This window comes from Pleurodeles waltl, chromosome 5 (assembly GCF_031143425.1).
Source record: "Pleurodeles waltl isolate 20211129_DDA chromosome 5, aPleWal1.hap1.20221129, whole genome shotgun sequence".
NCBI lineage: Eukaryota > Metazoa > Chordata > Amphibia > Caudata > Salamandridae > Pleurodeles > Pleurodeles waltl.
The window spans coordinates 1,805,885,571-1,805,902,878 of NC_090444.1; the positions used below are offsets into that span (position 1 = coordinate 1,805,885,571).

At 44.5% G+C, this 17,308-nt stretch overlaps 1 protein-coding gene across 1 annotated transcript in view; it reads left to right on the top strand.

Annotated features, from left to right (window-relative positions):
* Window positions 1-15,808, top strand: part of LOC138296821 (ATP-binding cassette sub-family C member 10-like) — a 669,768-nt gene extending 653,960 nt beyond the window's left edge. Inside the window, exons 19-22 of the mRNA XM_069236276.1 lie at window positions 1,997-2,142; window positions 2,702-2,799; window positions 3,840-3,952; window positions 5,383-15,808. Of these exons, the coding sequence (XP_069092377.1) occupies window positions 1,997-2,142; window positions 2,702-2,799; window positions 3,840-3,952; window positions 5,383-5,530 (505 nt within the window). The 3' untranslated portion in view covers window positions 5,531-15,808. The remainder of the gene's footprint in view (window positions 1-1,996; window positions 2,143-2,701; window positions 2,800-3,839; window positions 3,953-5,382) is intronic.
* The last annotated feature ends 1,500 nt before the right edge of the window (window positions 15,809-17,308 follow it).

Genomic DNA, 17,308 nt, shown 5'->3' on the forward strand with positions numbered 1-17,308 from the left:
TGTGGAAACGATGGCACAGTTTAGGGAAAGAACACTGCTGTTGGGGCCTGGTTAGCAGGGTACCAGCACACTCTCGGTCAAGTCAGCATCAATATCAGGCAAACAGTGGGGTGGAGGTACTGCAGTAAGGGGCCTGTTTCCTGCACACTCCCTTTGAGCTGATTCATAAAAACCCTCTTAGACTCCTCATCATCAAGACAGACTTTCTGGTGGCAATTACATCTGGCTGGAGGATCAGTGAACTGCAGGAGCTGTCATCTCAGCCTCCATACATTTCCTTCTACACAGACATACTGGTTCTTTGGACTCGAGCATCCTTCTTGCATAAGGTAGTCACCCCAATCTACGTAGGCCAGTCCATCGCCTTGCCTACCTTTTATGCTTCACCTCATCCCTCTAAAGAAGAGGAGAGATTCCACCACCTGGACTCAAAAAGAGGGTTGTCATTCTTGACTGCACACGACTGTTCGTAGGATATGCCACAGCCAAGAATGGGAAGGCCGTGCTGAAGCGAACCATGTCCCCATAGATTGTGCTGTGAATTAAGATCTGCTACGTAATGGCTAAGAAGCAACCGCTGGAGGGCTTGCGTGCCCATACTCCCACAGCTAAGGCTGCAACCGCTGCGTTAGCAATGTGGAGTATCTGATCTAAGGTGAGGAACCTATGGCTAGAAGGTCTTATCAGATGAACAAGTTACTTACCTTGGGAAACACCTTATCTGGTAGAGACTGTCTAGCCACAGATTCCTTACAGACCCACCCATCCTCTCTGCTCTGCTAATAGATTTTTAGATGCAGGGCTGTTCCCTTTTCAGGGCCATAGTTCCACACACCAGTGGTCAGTGTTCTCTGTGGCTCATAGCTCCTGGCAAGGAATGTTGCAAAAAGAAACTGACGTCAGCACGCTGGGCACCTATATAGGCACTATGCACGTCTCTTCTGGCGGGGACAATGCCACACATAGCCAAATGACGCCACCTACCAGTGTGCAGGGGTACTGCTGATTTCCAGATCCAGTCTGACGCCTGGGGATTATTCCAAGGTAAAGACTCTGTGGCTAGATAGAGTCTCTATAAGATAAGGCATTACCGAAGGTAAGTAACTTGTTCTTCTGAACATTCCTCCTTGTAACTGTATTTGCCTGGCATGCATGGTAGCTATTGCATTAACAGCAACCTAGATGTATAACATGATCCTAGACTGCTCTGTACAAAACATCCAGAAATATTATTTTAGTGGCGTTCCCCACTTAAAAGGACCCTTTTTGCAGATGAGGCCGATTTAAACTGTTGTCTCTTCTGCTGCAGTGCCATTACACTGGAATACAGTGCCTGTTTAACTAGTCTGTGCACATAGCCTGGCTACTTTTTGGATTGAGGAGATTATACCTAGCTGTAACACAAAGATCCCTTCAGTGGCCTTCAGCGATGATACATTTTTGCTATCCAAGCTTCTCTGACTTGAGGCTCCTTATTCAATTGCTGTCCTCCATGAAAAAATTCAAACCTTCCTGCTACAATCTCTGCTTCAGGTGTCCAGCACCAACACATCTCTATGTAGTGTGATAGACACGAAATACTATGAAGCCCAGAATATAGACTTTCCCTCTGGGCAGGAATTGGTAAAGGTGGTAAAGGAAGCAACTAAGCAAAAAAAAGTAATGGTCATTTCCCAATTTTCACTTTCTGCATGTTCAAGAAGAAACTCACCTATCCAGCTGCCCTACTGAGATCTCAAGAGTCAGTGACAGGTGCAGTATGCACATCTCCTGAACTTGTACATGTTTAATCACCCTGGCAAGTCAGACATCAGTGTACAAAGGAGTGGAAGGTTGAAAGTCTCCCCCTCGCTCTGTCTATCACTCTCTCCTGAACTGTTTCTTTCTCCATCAGAATTTATTTTCCTATAGACTGACACCTGCTCGACATAATGTTATATTCCTATCAAATCAAGCTTTGAAGTTTAGCGATGTGTCTCACTTCTTGTTTGCACAGGTCCAAGCTGGCCATCATTCCCCAGGACCCCTTTCTCTTTAGTGGAACGATCCGGGAGAACCTAGACCCAAGGGGCTGTCACCTGGACGCTGAGCTGTACCAAGTCCTGGAGCAGTGCCACTTGAAAGAAGTGGTAGCTCGCATGGGTGAGTGTGGCGCAAGTCACTACCACTGCAGAGTGACCTGTAAGGAACATCCATTACAATAGTGTGTCCCCAGTTTTACATCCCATGGGGCTTAGCTTAGTTGTTGACTATTCATCGGATGTTAACATCAGGCTACCACTCTCTCTAAAGTTCCAGTTACTTTCTGAATACATCACATAAAGAGAGAAACTGCATCCTAGGAGCCTCACAGGAGCCTGTGCTCAGTAAAGAAATACAACATGACTGAGATAAATGGAAGAGAATAGTGAACTAAGCAGGGGTCCCCCATGGTTTGTTGAGAAGGAGGTCTGCACATCTACCCCATTCAGTCCCCTAAGGAGTCATTAAAAAATAAACTGTCAGCATCATGAAGATGGAGGGTTCTGCATCAGGGCTCTGAGTGACATTGTGGAAGGCTCATGCTTCTGTCTCTGATAAAACGTACAACCACTCTGTGGATAATGGCCCCATTGTTGACTGTTAGCCATCCACAACTCACAAATTGCTTGTCCTTACCAGTCTGCCATCTAACTCTGTATCTGTTGTTATCTCCATGCAGGTGGGTTGAATTCAGAAGTGGGAGAACAAGGGAAGAAATTCTCGGTGGGACAGAGGCAGCTTGTGTGCTTGGCAAGAGCCCTCCTGTCAGATGCCAAGGTAAGTGATTGAAGACAGAAAAATTAGCTTTCTCCTAGTATCTATAAAACCCATATACATCAAAGCAAAAAGCTAATTTTCATTGAGGATCATTCATAATTCAGCTTCTCTGAGACCAGCTGAGGGATACCCTCTCTTTAAATGTGACTCTGTCAGCTAAAGACAGATATCACTAGCAGTGTAGGAAATGGGGTAGAAAATGCATGGCTTTGTTTTGAGCTGTGGATGAGCTTTCACCAAGTTTAAACAATCTAGCTCCTAGACGTAAAGAGGTTTTTATAACAATAAAAAAAGAGTTTGCAATGTAATAGGTCTCGCAAATTTCGAACAAGTTGTCATCTTTTGACAGCAGCGCCCACGAGCAAAAACAAAAGAAAACATGAGAAATTAACTGAGAAAAGACGTCTTAGCAAAATAAAATAAGGTTCGCTTTAAAAAAATAAAACCTTTCGACTTTGTCCTGCTGGGCATGTTTTTGCCAGTCACAAAACCTCTGTTTGTGGGGCACTGGAAGTTAGAACAAAATAGTACTTTGATCAGGTCAGGAGCAGTGGACGGGCATTAATTAAGTTGAATCAATTAGTGCTTGATCCCTGCTCCACACAGAGGAACGGAAATGATGCCAGACATGCCTTGATGAGTTAGGAGGCTGTAAAGAAAAGTGCCACGAAAACCAGCCAATGGTGAGTGACAGGCGGGCTCCAAGCCCTTTACAAAACACAACAGCGTCTCGCATGCACTCGCAGGCTCGGCCCTGGAAAGTACAGCAGCTTCAGACCGCTTATATAAGTGGAAGAAGGTGATGGGAAACTTCAGGGAGCAGTTGTATAGTGTTGACATTGTAAATACACAGAATAAATAAGTGTATCGGCGAGACAGGAAAAGTCCCAGCTCACAAATCCAGCACCGTAGGACTTCTCCCAAATCAGAAGAGAGGCTGAACTGTTAAAGTCCGCCAGGACCCTCCCATCACCTCCGAGATTTACAGAAACATGCAGCTGCCTCTCTCCGCTCATGCTCCATCTCGCCCTGTGCTGCAGGTTCTATGCATCGATGAGGCCACAGCCAGTGTGGACCAGAGGACCGACCGGCTGCTGCAGCAGGCCATTCGGGAACGATTTGCTGATAGGACTATGCTGACGATCGCTCACAGGTACCGCAGCTTCTTCCATTCAATGTTTACTAGGAATAGCATCTTTAAGTTTTATGGTCGTGAATTCATCAATCCTGAATTGGAAATGGAAACATGTTTGCAGCGCACCCACCATTTCTGCGGTAAAGTAAGGCCTGACTGGGGGAAGTTTGGGTTCAATCTGTGGTGGGCAGTAAATTGTGCTGTACAGAGTGATGCTGGATGCAGAGGGCGATAGGGTGCGATGTGGGTGTGGTGTGTGTGTGGGTGTGTGTTGTGGAGTGCAGTTTCAGTGCTGTTAAGTACAGTGTGGTTTCTGTGGGGTGCATTGAGGTGCAATGTGATGCATGTCGGATGCGGTGTGAGTGCTTTTAGCACAGTGTGTTGTCAGTAGTATACTGTGAGATCTTTAGGGTGCAGTGTTGGTGCTGTGGGGTTCAGTCTGAGTCATGTGCATTTTGGGTGTGAGACGCTGCACTGTGTGTGATATGGCTGTCTGTGTGCGTGCTGAATGGTGCTGTGAGATTTAGTTTGAGCCTGGTGAGATGCAGCATTATTATATGGTCTGATGTAGGTGGAGTGGCAAGCAGGGTCATTCTTTGACTGTGTATAATCCACAGGGTAGCTTTGTCCATATTGTTTCTGCTACAGCACAGTGTGAAGTTGTCAGCTGCCATTGCTGAATTCTGCAGGCCACACAAGCAGGGAATGAGCAGAACTTGAAAGTGTTTCTGCATACAATAAAACCTGGCTCATTTAAACGTAGTCAGTACCTTCTACCAGTAGATGCTTCTCTTTGATTTTGCTCATTGTGTTGTATGCAGAAAGGACCCTATTGTGCCAGGTGTGTTTCTCATTGCCCCCTACAGCCTCTCACTTCCCCTGCTCCTTCCTTGCTAGAGGCGTCTATAACATTATTATAGAGGGGGGGAAGGGTACTCCCACCCCTGGACAATCAGAGTAAGACAGACAGATGTTCACAACTCCCAGAGTGAACACCATCCACTAGCACTCATTTACTGTTTTACCCAGGTTTTGTGTGACACAAAAGATACCATGAATTTACTTACCATTGTAGCAGTGTAAATTGCATGAGTGGTAGATGAGGGCCACTGTGCAGTGTAAATTATATGAGTGGTAAATGAGGGCCACTGTTTGTTTTAAATGATGAGGGGGCTTACTGGCTGAACCTCTGTGGATGGAGCACTGTATTTGTCCTGTGATTATGCCCATCCTCCTTCTGGTCGCCTGCAGCTGCGGGTCACAGGAGCTGTGTAGCGAGGGTCATTGAGCCATGGATTGAGGATCAGCAGGACTCACTCTCAGCTCTTACTCCTAAGCTACCATAACTCACTGTACGAGGGACAACCTGTGTGGTGCCAGTGCTGTCACTCTCTTCCATGTTACGCTCTTCCCTAATGCACCTGCCATGCCTCTCTCTCTTCATGCAGGTTGGACACGATCATGGACTCCGACCGGGTGCTGGTGATGCAGGCTGGGAAGGTGGTGGAGATGGGGTCCCCTCAAGTGCTGTCTAATAAGGAAGACTCTGCTTTCTACCGTCTTGTCCACAGCGAACAGCTATGGCAGGAGAGCTAATGCTACAATGTGGAAGCAAATGGACACGAGGTCCCACTGAGAGAATTGAGACTGATCTGTGTTGGTTAACAGATTGACCTGGCCTGATGCCTGCTAATGAAAGGCCACTAACGCCAGACCACAGAGGATAACTCTGCACAAAGTGAACCTTGGTAACCATTCCTATCCTGGTGGACAACGTTGAAGTCACCGCTTACTGTCCAGCTGTTGAAAGTATCATGGAATTAATCAGCATTGATCATGAGGCGGGCATGGCCTAGAAGGGTGGGCAGTGTGGGTAGTTGTACCTGACCTGCGGGAGCACAGAGAGCACAAGTCTAAAGCTGTCTCCTTGGTATATTCCAGGAAAAGGAAACATGCAACCTAAGGGAAAAGTCAGGCATGGTATATTTTGGCATCTTGGAGATATCTGGTTACATTACGAAGGTTTCTGCCTTTATGGTACAAATTATTATGAGTTGAGTTACTCCGGTTGGTCATATGTAGCACATCACAGCTACAAATCCTAGATCCCAAAAGGTTGTCGCATTTGGTAACCACTGGTTCAAGTTTAAGTTTTAAGTAGGTCCATTCAATGGACCTACACTACATACAGTCTATACACAAATACCACAGACCACAAGTGCCACACACTGCGAGTGAGACTCAAGCATGTGAACTCTCACTCACAACAGGCTAAATGGCACCCACAATAACAAGGGCAAGAACCTGAATTTAAATGTTGCTCTATTCAAAGCTAGAGAGGCTGCAGGAAGCGATGCAACCACAGAGGAACTCTCCTACAGACCGTTTCAGTTGATTTGAAGGGCTCCTCATAAAAGTGCTGCATCACTACTTTGGTAAGCCATGAGGTCACTTTAGTGAAGATTTGGTGTTATTCACTGTACGTTTATTTAGAATTTTTAATCATGTAATTAATGTTATTTTTCGTTAGATGGCATCAAATATGATTTTAGGTTCACAGACCAAAGAATTTTCAAAACTTGAGTGAGGTACTCACCCAGATGCTTGCTTTGCGGCCATTTCGTTAAGGAGTTACAAATTTACATCTTGTATTCCAGCAGATTAAGCTTTTACACAAGAACTGCTGCCATGGTATTGGGATCCCAGGACTGACTTAAAATCCAGTAACACAAACCTCTGTGAAAGATGGAGACAGTAGGTTCAAGTTAATGGAAAGGTGGACCACCGCAAAGAGCAGATTGTGAAATTCCAGAGAGGCGTGCAAAAACATTAGTGCGTATATATGTGTGTGTGTATACACGTGCACACACTGGAGGGCAGTAGGACATGCAAAGGAAAATCAAGCCCCATGTTGAGGAGAGATTAGCACAGTTGCTTGCACAACATAAAATGTCAATTTACTTAGCCTTTTTAAAGACCATTGTGTGCAGCACTAAACTGCATTGCTTTGAACAACTGGCCACACAAGCGTGTGCCCTACAGTCCATCATAGGGATAAACTCAAATGTAAGAACCAAGTATGTCATAGGAAAAGGACCTCTGTTGGATTTAGGATGGGAGGCGGTGTCAGGAGAAGCCTTAGGAAACATTTCCTCATGTAAAAGGAACAGACTTAGTTGAGCTATCGCTCAGAAAAGTATGGAAGAACCACAAATAATTGGCAGAAAACATGGAGTGTACAGAGTAGGCTAAAGTAGGGTGCCAACTAGTATGTAGCTTTTTTGAGTGTCTAGCAGAATTCCTTATTGGTTTCCATGCTGGTTGCACCACTGTGAAACGCTATTAGGACATATGTTCTAAAATTATTTTCTATGGAATCTCAGCTGTAGCATAATCGGATGTACTGACAACCTTCTGATAATGACTTAGGATGCAGAGAGAGCTAAGGCCTGATAGTTGTTTATACCTAGATTTATGTCACATTGGCACTGACCCCTGTGTAGGACTCCAAAACATGATTCATTTGTACATTTATGTAAGATGCTTGAAGCCATCAAGAGCCTTAGTACTTGAAGCACTCACTGAGGGCATTTGCTTTGAGACTTGAAGAGCACAATTTTGAATCCCAACAAGACAGATTCAACCCTCCAACCTTTGGAATTAGGTAAATTGAAGATCATTGAATGTGACAATAATACCACTTTTCAAAACCATACCCAGTAAACATTTGGTGTAGGAATAATATGGTACTTTATAAGCCACCCTGGAGCTTTGTGCTGCCTCTTAAACAGCGCTCAACCAACTGCTCTAGAGGTCTGAAGCAGAAGATAGAAGCATTACACATAACATAATTGATGCAGAATACAGAATGACTAAGAAGAAGGCTTATGGTGCAGGGAAACAGTACTAATGGCAACCCTTATGTAAACCCCAACAGTGCACTCCTCTTAACATAATTTAACATGTAATGATAAAATTCTACAGTAAAACTTAAACATATTCAGGAGTAAATGAGCATCTATGAAATTCATTAGAAACATAATCAGACAAATGCATGCTAAAGGTTATATGAATTTTAATCATCACAAACCTAATCATCTAATATTTTCACATGACAATCCTCCTTCCTGACCTTCACTTCATTCCAGCACTCTGTCCTTACACCCCTGCCTCCTTACTTGCATAATTGCCAGAATCACCAACTCAAGGTTGTCTTCCAACATGAGGGAACCTCGCCCCCTCCTTGCCAATGGAAGAATCACCCTGATTAGCTACACCACTAGTTGACTGTGAGCAAGAGATCTCCTCATCTCTATCACCATGTGTATCTACGCACTCATCCAACAACCAATCACATTTTTGCCTTCCTGTCCTCTATTTTTCCCTCACACCAGCAATCTGATACACAACCTGCTCATTTTCTATACGTTCACTTCATCAATAAGGCAGAATTGCAAATCACCTCCACCACTGTGAATGGACCGATGAACTTGCTCTCATCTTTGTGTGCTTTATCATCCCTTCTTGCACAAGCCCATTGTGCAGCCTCCAATTTCACTTCCTTTATACCATAACAAGTATCAAAATTGGTTCTATAAACTCCCTGAGCCTTTTCAATTTTCTTCACAACCTCATTAGGCCACCAAAACACTTTTCTACCTATTTCCACTCAAACCAGGTTATCTCTAGAAAACTGACTTCTTTTCTTCATTAATTTAAAGGAATTATGGCCATATGTACTAAAGCATTTTCCCATAGACACAGAATGGGAAAAATCCTTTGGTACATCTGGCCCCATGTCCTTTAAATCCCTAGGAGTAATCCTGTAAGCCCAAAACAACTTTTTGACCTCAAACCTACAGTGTGTTACAGTTATATTTGTACGTCCCAGTTGTAGGATGTCTTTAGTTACTCTGTTAAACCTTTCTATACTGCAGATGCTACTGCTATGATGCACCAAGGCGGTGTTATGCTTAATCAAATGCCTTCCCTGCAATCTTTCAACCATCTCTTCCTCAGACCTTCTTAAAAAATTCATTTTCAAGGACTATTGTTGCTCTTTCATAGATTGTCCTGCTTGAATCTTTCACAATCGCGAAGTGGGAGTCCCATGGTACAATAGAATGCTGTAATGAAAAACTTACATAAAGAAGTTAATGCTAAGAGACATTCACTTTAATAGTTTAACAGCATCATTTAAAAAGATCAAAGTCCAGCCAATCATGCAACAGCACACTTTAGAACCCTCACCCCAGAGGCTCCAGTCTCTCAGATTTTCTACCTCACATCGTGTGATGGGAGTCTCCCTGAGCTCTGCTCAGTTTTCTCTTCAACAAATCTACGTTCAAGAAGATTTATTTCAGGTTAGATAAATATTTATATTTTCTAATCTCATACTACCTAACAATGTCAGAACAACCTAAAAAAGATTTATTTAGGCCATGTTGAACCTATGTCAAAAAAGAATGCTTTCAGAGGACCCCAATAAAGATTGCACTTACTGCCTCCATCAAGAGCATACAGTTAAAGACAGTAATATTTGTCGCACGTTTTCCCAGAAAACCCTGAAGGACAGAGAGGAAAGATTACTATTAATGCTGCAAAAGCTCAAATCAAAAGAAAATCTTCTCTTTGAGGAGGATAATGACGACTCCTGTAGGACAGAGAAATTCTTTAAAACAGGGAGATCACTTGTCACGGAGTCATCAAAACCACCTAAAAAGGCTGCCAAGAAAACATGTCATGTGCGTTCAAAAATTGCAGTCAAGGAAAACAATTCCTGACAGAAACTTCAGTCTGAGTCATCAGGTACCTCTATAATGCAAGTTTCTTTCAAAAGGACTTCAAAATTCCTTCAGTCGACGACAAAACAGCTTCTGGGTCACAATTCCAGTTTTCATCAACATTTTCACCAGCAATGAGGCCATCGTCGATAACACTGTTGTCGGTGACCATTACTACCATCATGATGTCGACCTTCACTTCAGCAGTATCGCCAATGATAATATCCTCATCTCCAGTGGCTTTAAAGACTATTACCACCTCAAAGCTATTGTCGATGATGGCACCATCATCACAGAAAGTGCCTAGTAAGATCATGAAAATTTCAGTCAGGTCTACACCTAAGCACCTGTTGACAATGATGTTGTCAGCGAAACCACAGTCGACAAAGACACCATCGACGACAGTACCGTCAACGAAACCATCCATGAAGAGAACACCATTGATGGCAGCCTTGTCAATGAAAAAAACTCAACGACAAAGACACCATCGATGCTAGCACCGCCGATGATGACGCCGCAGATGCAAATGCCGACAGCACCATCCACGTCAACACCAAGAAATGCCTCTTCGACAATTTTGACAATGAATTTCCTGTCGACGAAGACATTAATGACAGAAATTTTGCCACCATCCACAAAGGCGCCTCTGCCACTTCTAATGCCTGTTTCTGCCATGTCCCTTTTGGACACATTAAATACTGAGACGCTCCTTCCTATACACACGTCACCTAGTTTTTACCATTTCTGCCTGCACATATACTGGACAACAATGCTGATGAAGGCCCATTTGAAGTGGCACATAGCCCATCTGAGTTACATGTTAAGTGTCAAGAAGAAGATGATGAAGATGAGCAATTTTATGATGATCAGTATTATGTAGGCAAAGAACACTATGATGAAGAAGACTCTACTTATAGTCAACCTCAACAGCTGGAACAGTCAGTGCCGTTACCAATGCACTTGGTTTCTTGTCTCCAGCATATGCTCCACGATTACTATATAGTTTCCAGATCCAGATGCAGCTGTACCTCGATTACAACCGCAAACACCTATTCAGTCTCTGCAACTACAAACACCGATACAGCAATCTCACACTTTACAAATGCCAGTGACCCCTTTACCATCACTGTCTAAGACATTTGCAGACCCTTCAGTTGATGATCCACAGACCTCAGATGAGGATGCAGAAGAGGGTGGGATACATGACTCTGCCTCCACACCCAGTGAATGGGATGATTATTTGTTAACCACACCATCTCCTCCTTCACCACCTGATGATGTTGGTGGTTTTCATAACATCATGGAAAGGGCAGCAAAGAGATGTCAACTCTCTTTGACCACCAAACAAACAGATTGCTTCTTAATGATTTTAAGGAACCCTTGAAGAGATCTATAAGAGCTATCCCAGTTGTGAATTTTATTTGTCAGGAGGGTATAAAAACAATGGAAAATCATGCTACAGTGTTGACAGAAATGCCTAGACTAGACAAGAAGTCAAAAGCTCTGGATGATTCACCGGCATGTGTAGTTGGTCACCCCGAACCGGATTCTGTCATCTATCAAGCGGTCCAGTGACATTCCAAGCACCCTTCAACACCTGTCACAACACCAGACAATATAGGCAAGCGTTTCTCCAGCATGGCAGCCATCACAGTCAGAGCAGCCACCTCCCAGGCAATCCTAAGATGGCTCAATACATAGACCTCTTGCGGAAAATAGCAAAGGTTGATGCCAGGAGGGAGAGGGGGCTTTGTCAGAGATAATAGACTGTGCAATAGATATCTCCTTTATAGGTTTCAGACAATTAGCAGGAGCAGTAGTGCTAAGGAGACAAGACTGGCTGAAAGCAACATCATTCAGACCAGAGATTCAAAGGAAGATCTTAGCTATGCCATACAATGGTGAAGCATTATTCGGCAAGCATATTGATGATGCTGTACAGGCTATCAATGCTGATACAGACACAGCCAAGTCTCTAACAATATTGCAAATGAGACCACAGCCCTTTAGTGTGTTAGGGGCAGAGGTTCATTCTCTTATCGAGGAGGCTTTCAAATCTTTAAACCACAGCTCCAACCCTGTCAGAGCCAATATCGCTCAGAGTACATCCAACAATACGCATCCATCTGCAGCAGCATATAAACAACCAGCAAGAGGAAAAAACCTATCAGAGGCCGAAACACTGCCAGAAAACAGTGACCTGATGCCAGTGCCAGTTGACCCCCACACTTTCGGACATCAACTTGGGGGGGGCGTATATCAAACTATCTTCACCAGTGGTCCCTCATAACAACAGACAAATGGGTTCTGGATGTCATAGCTCAAGGACACACACTTGAATTTACCAACAAGCCGCCAAATGTCCCCCCAAAGGGAGCACCTCCTTCTCACCTAAAACAACTCTTGCTAGAGATATCCACCATTACAGCTAAAGGGGCAATCGAAGAGATCCCGAAGACTTAGAGAGAATTGGGTTTGCCTCCTGTTTCTTCCTGATACCCTATCTTATACCTTTGGAAGGTCAACAAGTACTTGAAAAAAAAGTCCAATGGTCACCCTGCAAGATATTTTAAATCTACTCAGTCATGGGGACCACATGACTGCCCTAGATCTCCAGGACGCTTATTTCCATGTACCAGTTTATCTAAAACATTTCAAGTACTTATGATTCAAGGAAGCAGCACCCACTACAGTTCAGAGTCCTCCCCCTTGGACTAAAATCATCCCCATGTATATTTACCAAGTGTCTCGCTCCAGTGGCAGCTCATCTAAGACAGAAGGGAGTGCGAGCAATCCAATACCTGGACGATTGGTTGATAAAAGCTCCAACATCCCTCCAAGCCACTACAGACACCACACTCTGCCTTCCCCTTTTCAGATACTTGGGTCTCACAGTAAACAAGCAGAAATCATCTCTCCTCCAAACAATGAAGTTGACTTTCCTTGGTGCAGTCCTCAGTACCACCCAAAACAAAGTATCCGTCTCAGAGGAACGGCAATTCAGGATTCAACAGTTATCTCAAAAGTTCAGTGTAAAAAAGTCAGTTTCATTTCAACAGTTCAAGTCCTCCTGGGTATGATTTCCTCTTGCATCCCTCTAGTACCAAATTACAGGCTGCACATGTGCCCATTGCAAGAAGAACTAGACAAGCAATAGCCACAGGTTCAAGGGTCATTCGAAGACATCATTCAAATTACCCCAAGAACAGTAACATCAATGCTTTGGTGAGCTCAGAGGAGCAACATCTCCAAGGGGCAGACTTTATCATAACAACAGACGTGTCATTGGATGGCTGGGGAGCTCATCTCCAAGATCTATCCGTCAGCGAAAAATGGAGCACATCCGAAAAGAAATTCCACATCAGTCTCCTGGAACTCAAAGCCATAGAGCTTGCTCCTTCACAACAGGTGCAAACAATCTGAGAGTGGGCAATACAAAATCAGATAACTCTCAAGGCAGAACACGTGCTGCCAGTGTGTTAGAGGACAAATTAAGCAGGACAACTACCAGCTGCCACAAATGGGAGCTCAACCAGCAGACACTGGACACCATCTTCGCTCGCTGGGACAAGCCACACATAGATCTGCTTGCGACGAACAGAAAATGCCAATTCTGCACAAGCTGGCATCCTCAGAAAGGGTTGCGGGGGAATGCATTTTCGATGGTCCAAAATATTTGCTGACGCTTTTCCCCCAATCCCATTGATGCTGAGGATTCTCAAGAAACTGAGAAGAGAACCATTTGAATGATCCTCGTTGCTCCCAGAAGGCCCAGACAGATCTGGTTCACAGAACTCCTGCTTCTGTCAGAACAGACACACATTCAACTGGAGCCCATTCCAACGTTGCTGACAATGAGCAATGGTCAGGTACTCCATCCCAATGTGACTTCTCTACATTTGCTGGCCTGGCTCCTGAGTTCAATGAATTTGTAAACTTAAATATACCGACAGACTGCAGGAAGATCTTAGCAAAAGCGAGTGCTGACACTACTAATAAAACGTGTAAACTCAAATAGAAATGTTTTTGTTTATGGTGCCAAGAGAAAAGTATACAGCCGATTTCCTCAAATCAAAATCCTCTTGCATTTGGTAAAAACTGGTCTCACACGCTCATCCATTAGAGTACATCTTGCAGCGATATCCTGTTTTAGGAGGACAGCTGATCACCGTTCCGTTTGGTTGGCAAGAATTGTCAAACAATTCCTCAAAGGACTGTTCTTGGTTCCTCCTCTGGTGAAGGAACCTCCTCCTGCTTGGCATCTCAATGTAGAACTGAGCCAATTAATGAAACATCCATTTGAGCCATTCCACAAAGCACTGTTAAAATATCTGACATGGAAGATGTTGTTACTTCTGGCACTGACTTCGGCAAGAAGGGTTAGTAGCATACAATCATTTACCATCAGGAATCAATTCCTTCAATTTAAACAGGGTAGCGTCATCTTAAGAACAAACTCCAGGTTTATACCAAAAATTCCTTCGGAGTTTCACCTCAACTAGCGCATAATTTTATGAACTTTCTTTCCCAATCCTCAAACAACGGCGGATAAATCCCTGCATAGTTTGGACATTAAGGCACACAGAACAAGGCAATTTCGCTAAACTGATCAGTTATTCATAGCCTGCAGAACTTTACGAAGGGGATTTCCAATGACCAAACAAACTTTAGCTAGATGGATCGCAACAGCCATTCAATTATGTCACACACAGGCAGGCAGACCCTTAACATGTAACGTTAAGGCTCATTCCACTAGAGCCACCTCCACTACCCTAGCTCCCCTTACCGGTGTGCCCATTCAGCAGATCTGTCATGCAGCAACCTGGTCCAACATGCACACCTTTACGCAGCATTCCTGCCTGGATTCAGCTGACAAAACTGATGCGACTGTGGTACAAGCAGTATTACGTGATCTATTTCAATACGGTGAGACAATTCTATCTTCCCGCCTTCTGCAATATACTTGTGATGTTGTTTTTTTTAAAATACTAACTGCTGACTATTCTGTATCAAGCATGTGAATCTATGAAAGATCCAGTACTGGAGAAGAAAAGTATTTATTTACCTGTAACTGTAGTTCTCCAGTATTGGTATCTATGCAACCCACCCTCCTCCCCATAGAGGTTCCTCTTACTCGAATTCAGTGTACATCTCTCTTGTGCTGGAAAATCTGAGAGACAGGAGCCTCTGTGTTGACTGTTCTAAATGGTGCTGTTGCATAATTGGCTGGACTTTGGGTGTTCTTAAATGATGCTGATAAGCTATTAAAGTGAATGTCTTTTAACATTAACTTCTATGTAAGCTTTTCAGCATTGGTTTCTATTGTACCATGTGACTCACACTTCAACAACAGGGAATGAGTCAAGTATGAGAATAGATATAAGATACCAATACTGGATAACTGCAGTTACAGGTAACATTTTCTTTCCTGGCCTCACCGTATTCCTGCATTAACTGTACCCATGACATCAATATTAATCCGTTCCCATTGCATATTATGCTTCATAATGGTACACTGTGGAGGTCCAAAGTCACCTGCGTCTTATCAGAAGTTTCACATGAAATGCACTATTATTCTCATGGTCTTTATCCAAGCACGAGTACACATAAGTACCTTTAACTCTCTGCCTCATCTTCACAATTCCCAAATGCCCTTCTTGGGAAATTTCAAGCACCCAACGTCTTAAAATCCCTAGCACAATTACTCATTCAATACTCATCACTTTTCTGTTTTGTACTTTTAACTCATCTCGTACCTCCCAAAAGGCGCCCAACCCTTTTAGCACATTGTTCTTATTTGTTTTTTTTGACATATTTTTATTGGTTTTTCAATTGTGACATACATTTCAATGCGCTCAGTTAACAGCAATACAAGGATATTGTCAGTTACAGTAATTTGCTGGGCGCTTATTATTAAACTTAACAAACAACTGATAACTTCCGTGCACCGCTAGATCCGCGCATTTATGTCGAGACTTTCAGGCAATGCCGGCACGCGCATTTAAAGCTTTCTTTCGTGTGAGGTTTTAATTGCCGGTTAGGGTTCTAGATGAGGGCGCCCCCTATGGAAGGAGGGGGGGGAGAGAGGACAGTGGGGGGGGGGGTGGCTTGGCTTGGCTACTGTAGAGCCTGTATCCACAAATTGGGCATGATGGCCTGTGCGTGCTATTTGTCTTGTATGCGCTTAAGTGTGTGGTGTATTGATATCAGTGCCGAGGTGCTGTTGGTAGGCGTGTGCGTTTCTCCTGATTTACTGCCGCTTTGCAGGCAGGGCGAAGCCCGTGATTAACTGTATAGTCGTGGCTATCTGCGGTTCAAGGGGGTTTTTCGGCGTTCTTTGCTTCTAATTTGGAGACCAGTGTACCCCAGGTTTCACAGCCCGAGTGTCGCAGTCCACCCCGCGCCAGTTTCGTTAGTACTTGATATTCAGCTCGTGCCCAGCGAAGCGTGAGAGTGAGCCAGGCACCATGGTCGGGGGTCTTGGGGGCCTTCCAGTTCATGGCTATTAGTCTTTTGTACATTGCATAAGCCAGGTCTACGAATTTATGCATGTGTTTGCTTCTTTTGGTTCTTGGCCTAAGGCCAAGGAGACAGGATTTGGGATTCGCATCTAGGCCCAGGCCAGTCATTTCCGACAGTACAGTGGTCAGCACGGCCCACTCCCCCTGCACCCGCGGGCACTCCCAGACCATATGATAAAACTGTGCTGCTGGGGTTTTGCATCTGGGGCAAGTTGGGTCCGATCCAGGGAACATGCGTTTTATCCTGGCTGGCGCTACATATGTCTGATGTAAGTAATTAAACTGTGTGTATCGGAATCTGGGGTTCCTTGAGACCTCGCGTGTGTGACTCAGGGCTTTCGGCCATTCTGTCTCTGAAGTCGGGGCAGGCAGTGCGGCATTCCACCTCTCCCGAGCTTTTTGCAGACTAGCCTCCGGGGGCTTATTCAGAAGTTTATACGTGTTTGACACTACTTTTTCACGAGCGTCGTAGCTCAGCATATGGTGCAGGTTAGCCGAGATGCTTGGCTCAGCGTTCCCAGACTCCCATGTGCTTCTAATGGCGTGGCATATAGCGTGGTATGTCAGAAATTGCCCGAGCTGATCTCTGTGAGGGCCTGTATGGCTTCGAAGGACATTAGTTTTCCTTCCTCGAAGTATTCTCCTACCGTGCTTATGCTCGCATCTATCCAGGTTACGGACGAGTGAGATCCAGTTGTCACCCATCCGGGGATTTGTTCTAGTGGTAGGAGAGGTGAGTAGGGAAGTTTTTTGGCTTCTTTTTGAATGTACTTCTTCCAGTATGCATGAGCTGCTGTCATCAGTGGATTTACGCATGTGGTTTTGGTTTGCCTGTTCATGAGCCACTCAAGCAGAGGGACTCCCCGGAGTCCGGTTGTCAGCCAGGTGGCCTCCGCTGCACCAGGATTATGGATCCAATTTAATATCCACTGCATCTGCGCTGCTGCAGAATAGAGCTCAAAGTTAAGGGCTCCCAGCCCACCCGCCGCCACCGGGTGGTGTAGTGTATTGAGTGCGACCCGCCTTCTACCATCACCCCACACAAGCTGCACCAGTGCAGAATTTAAACT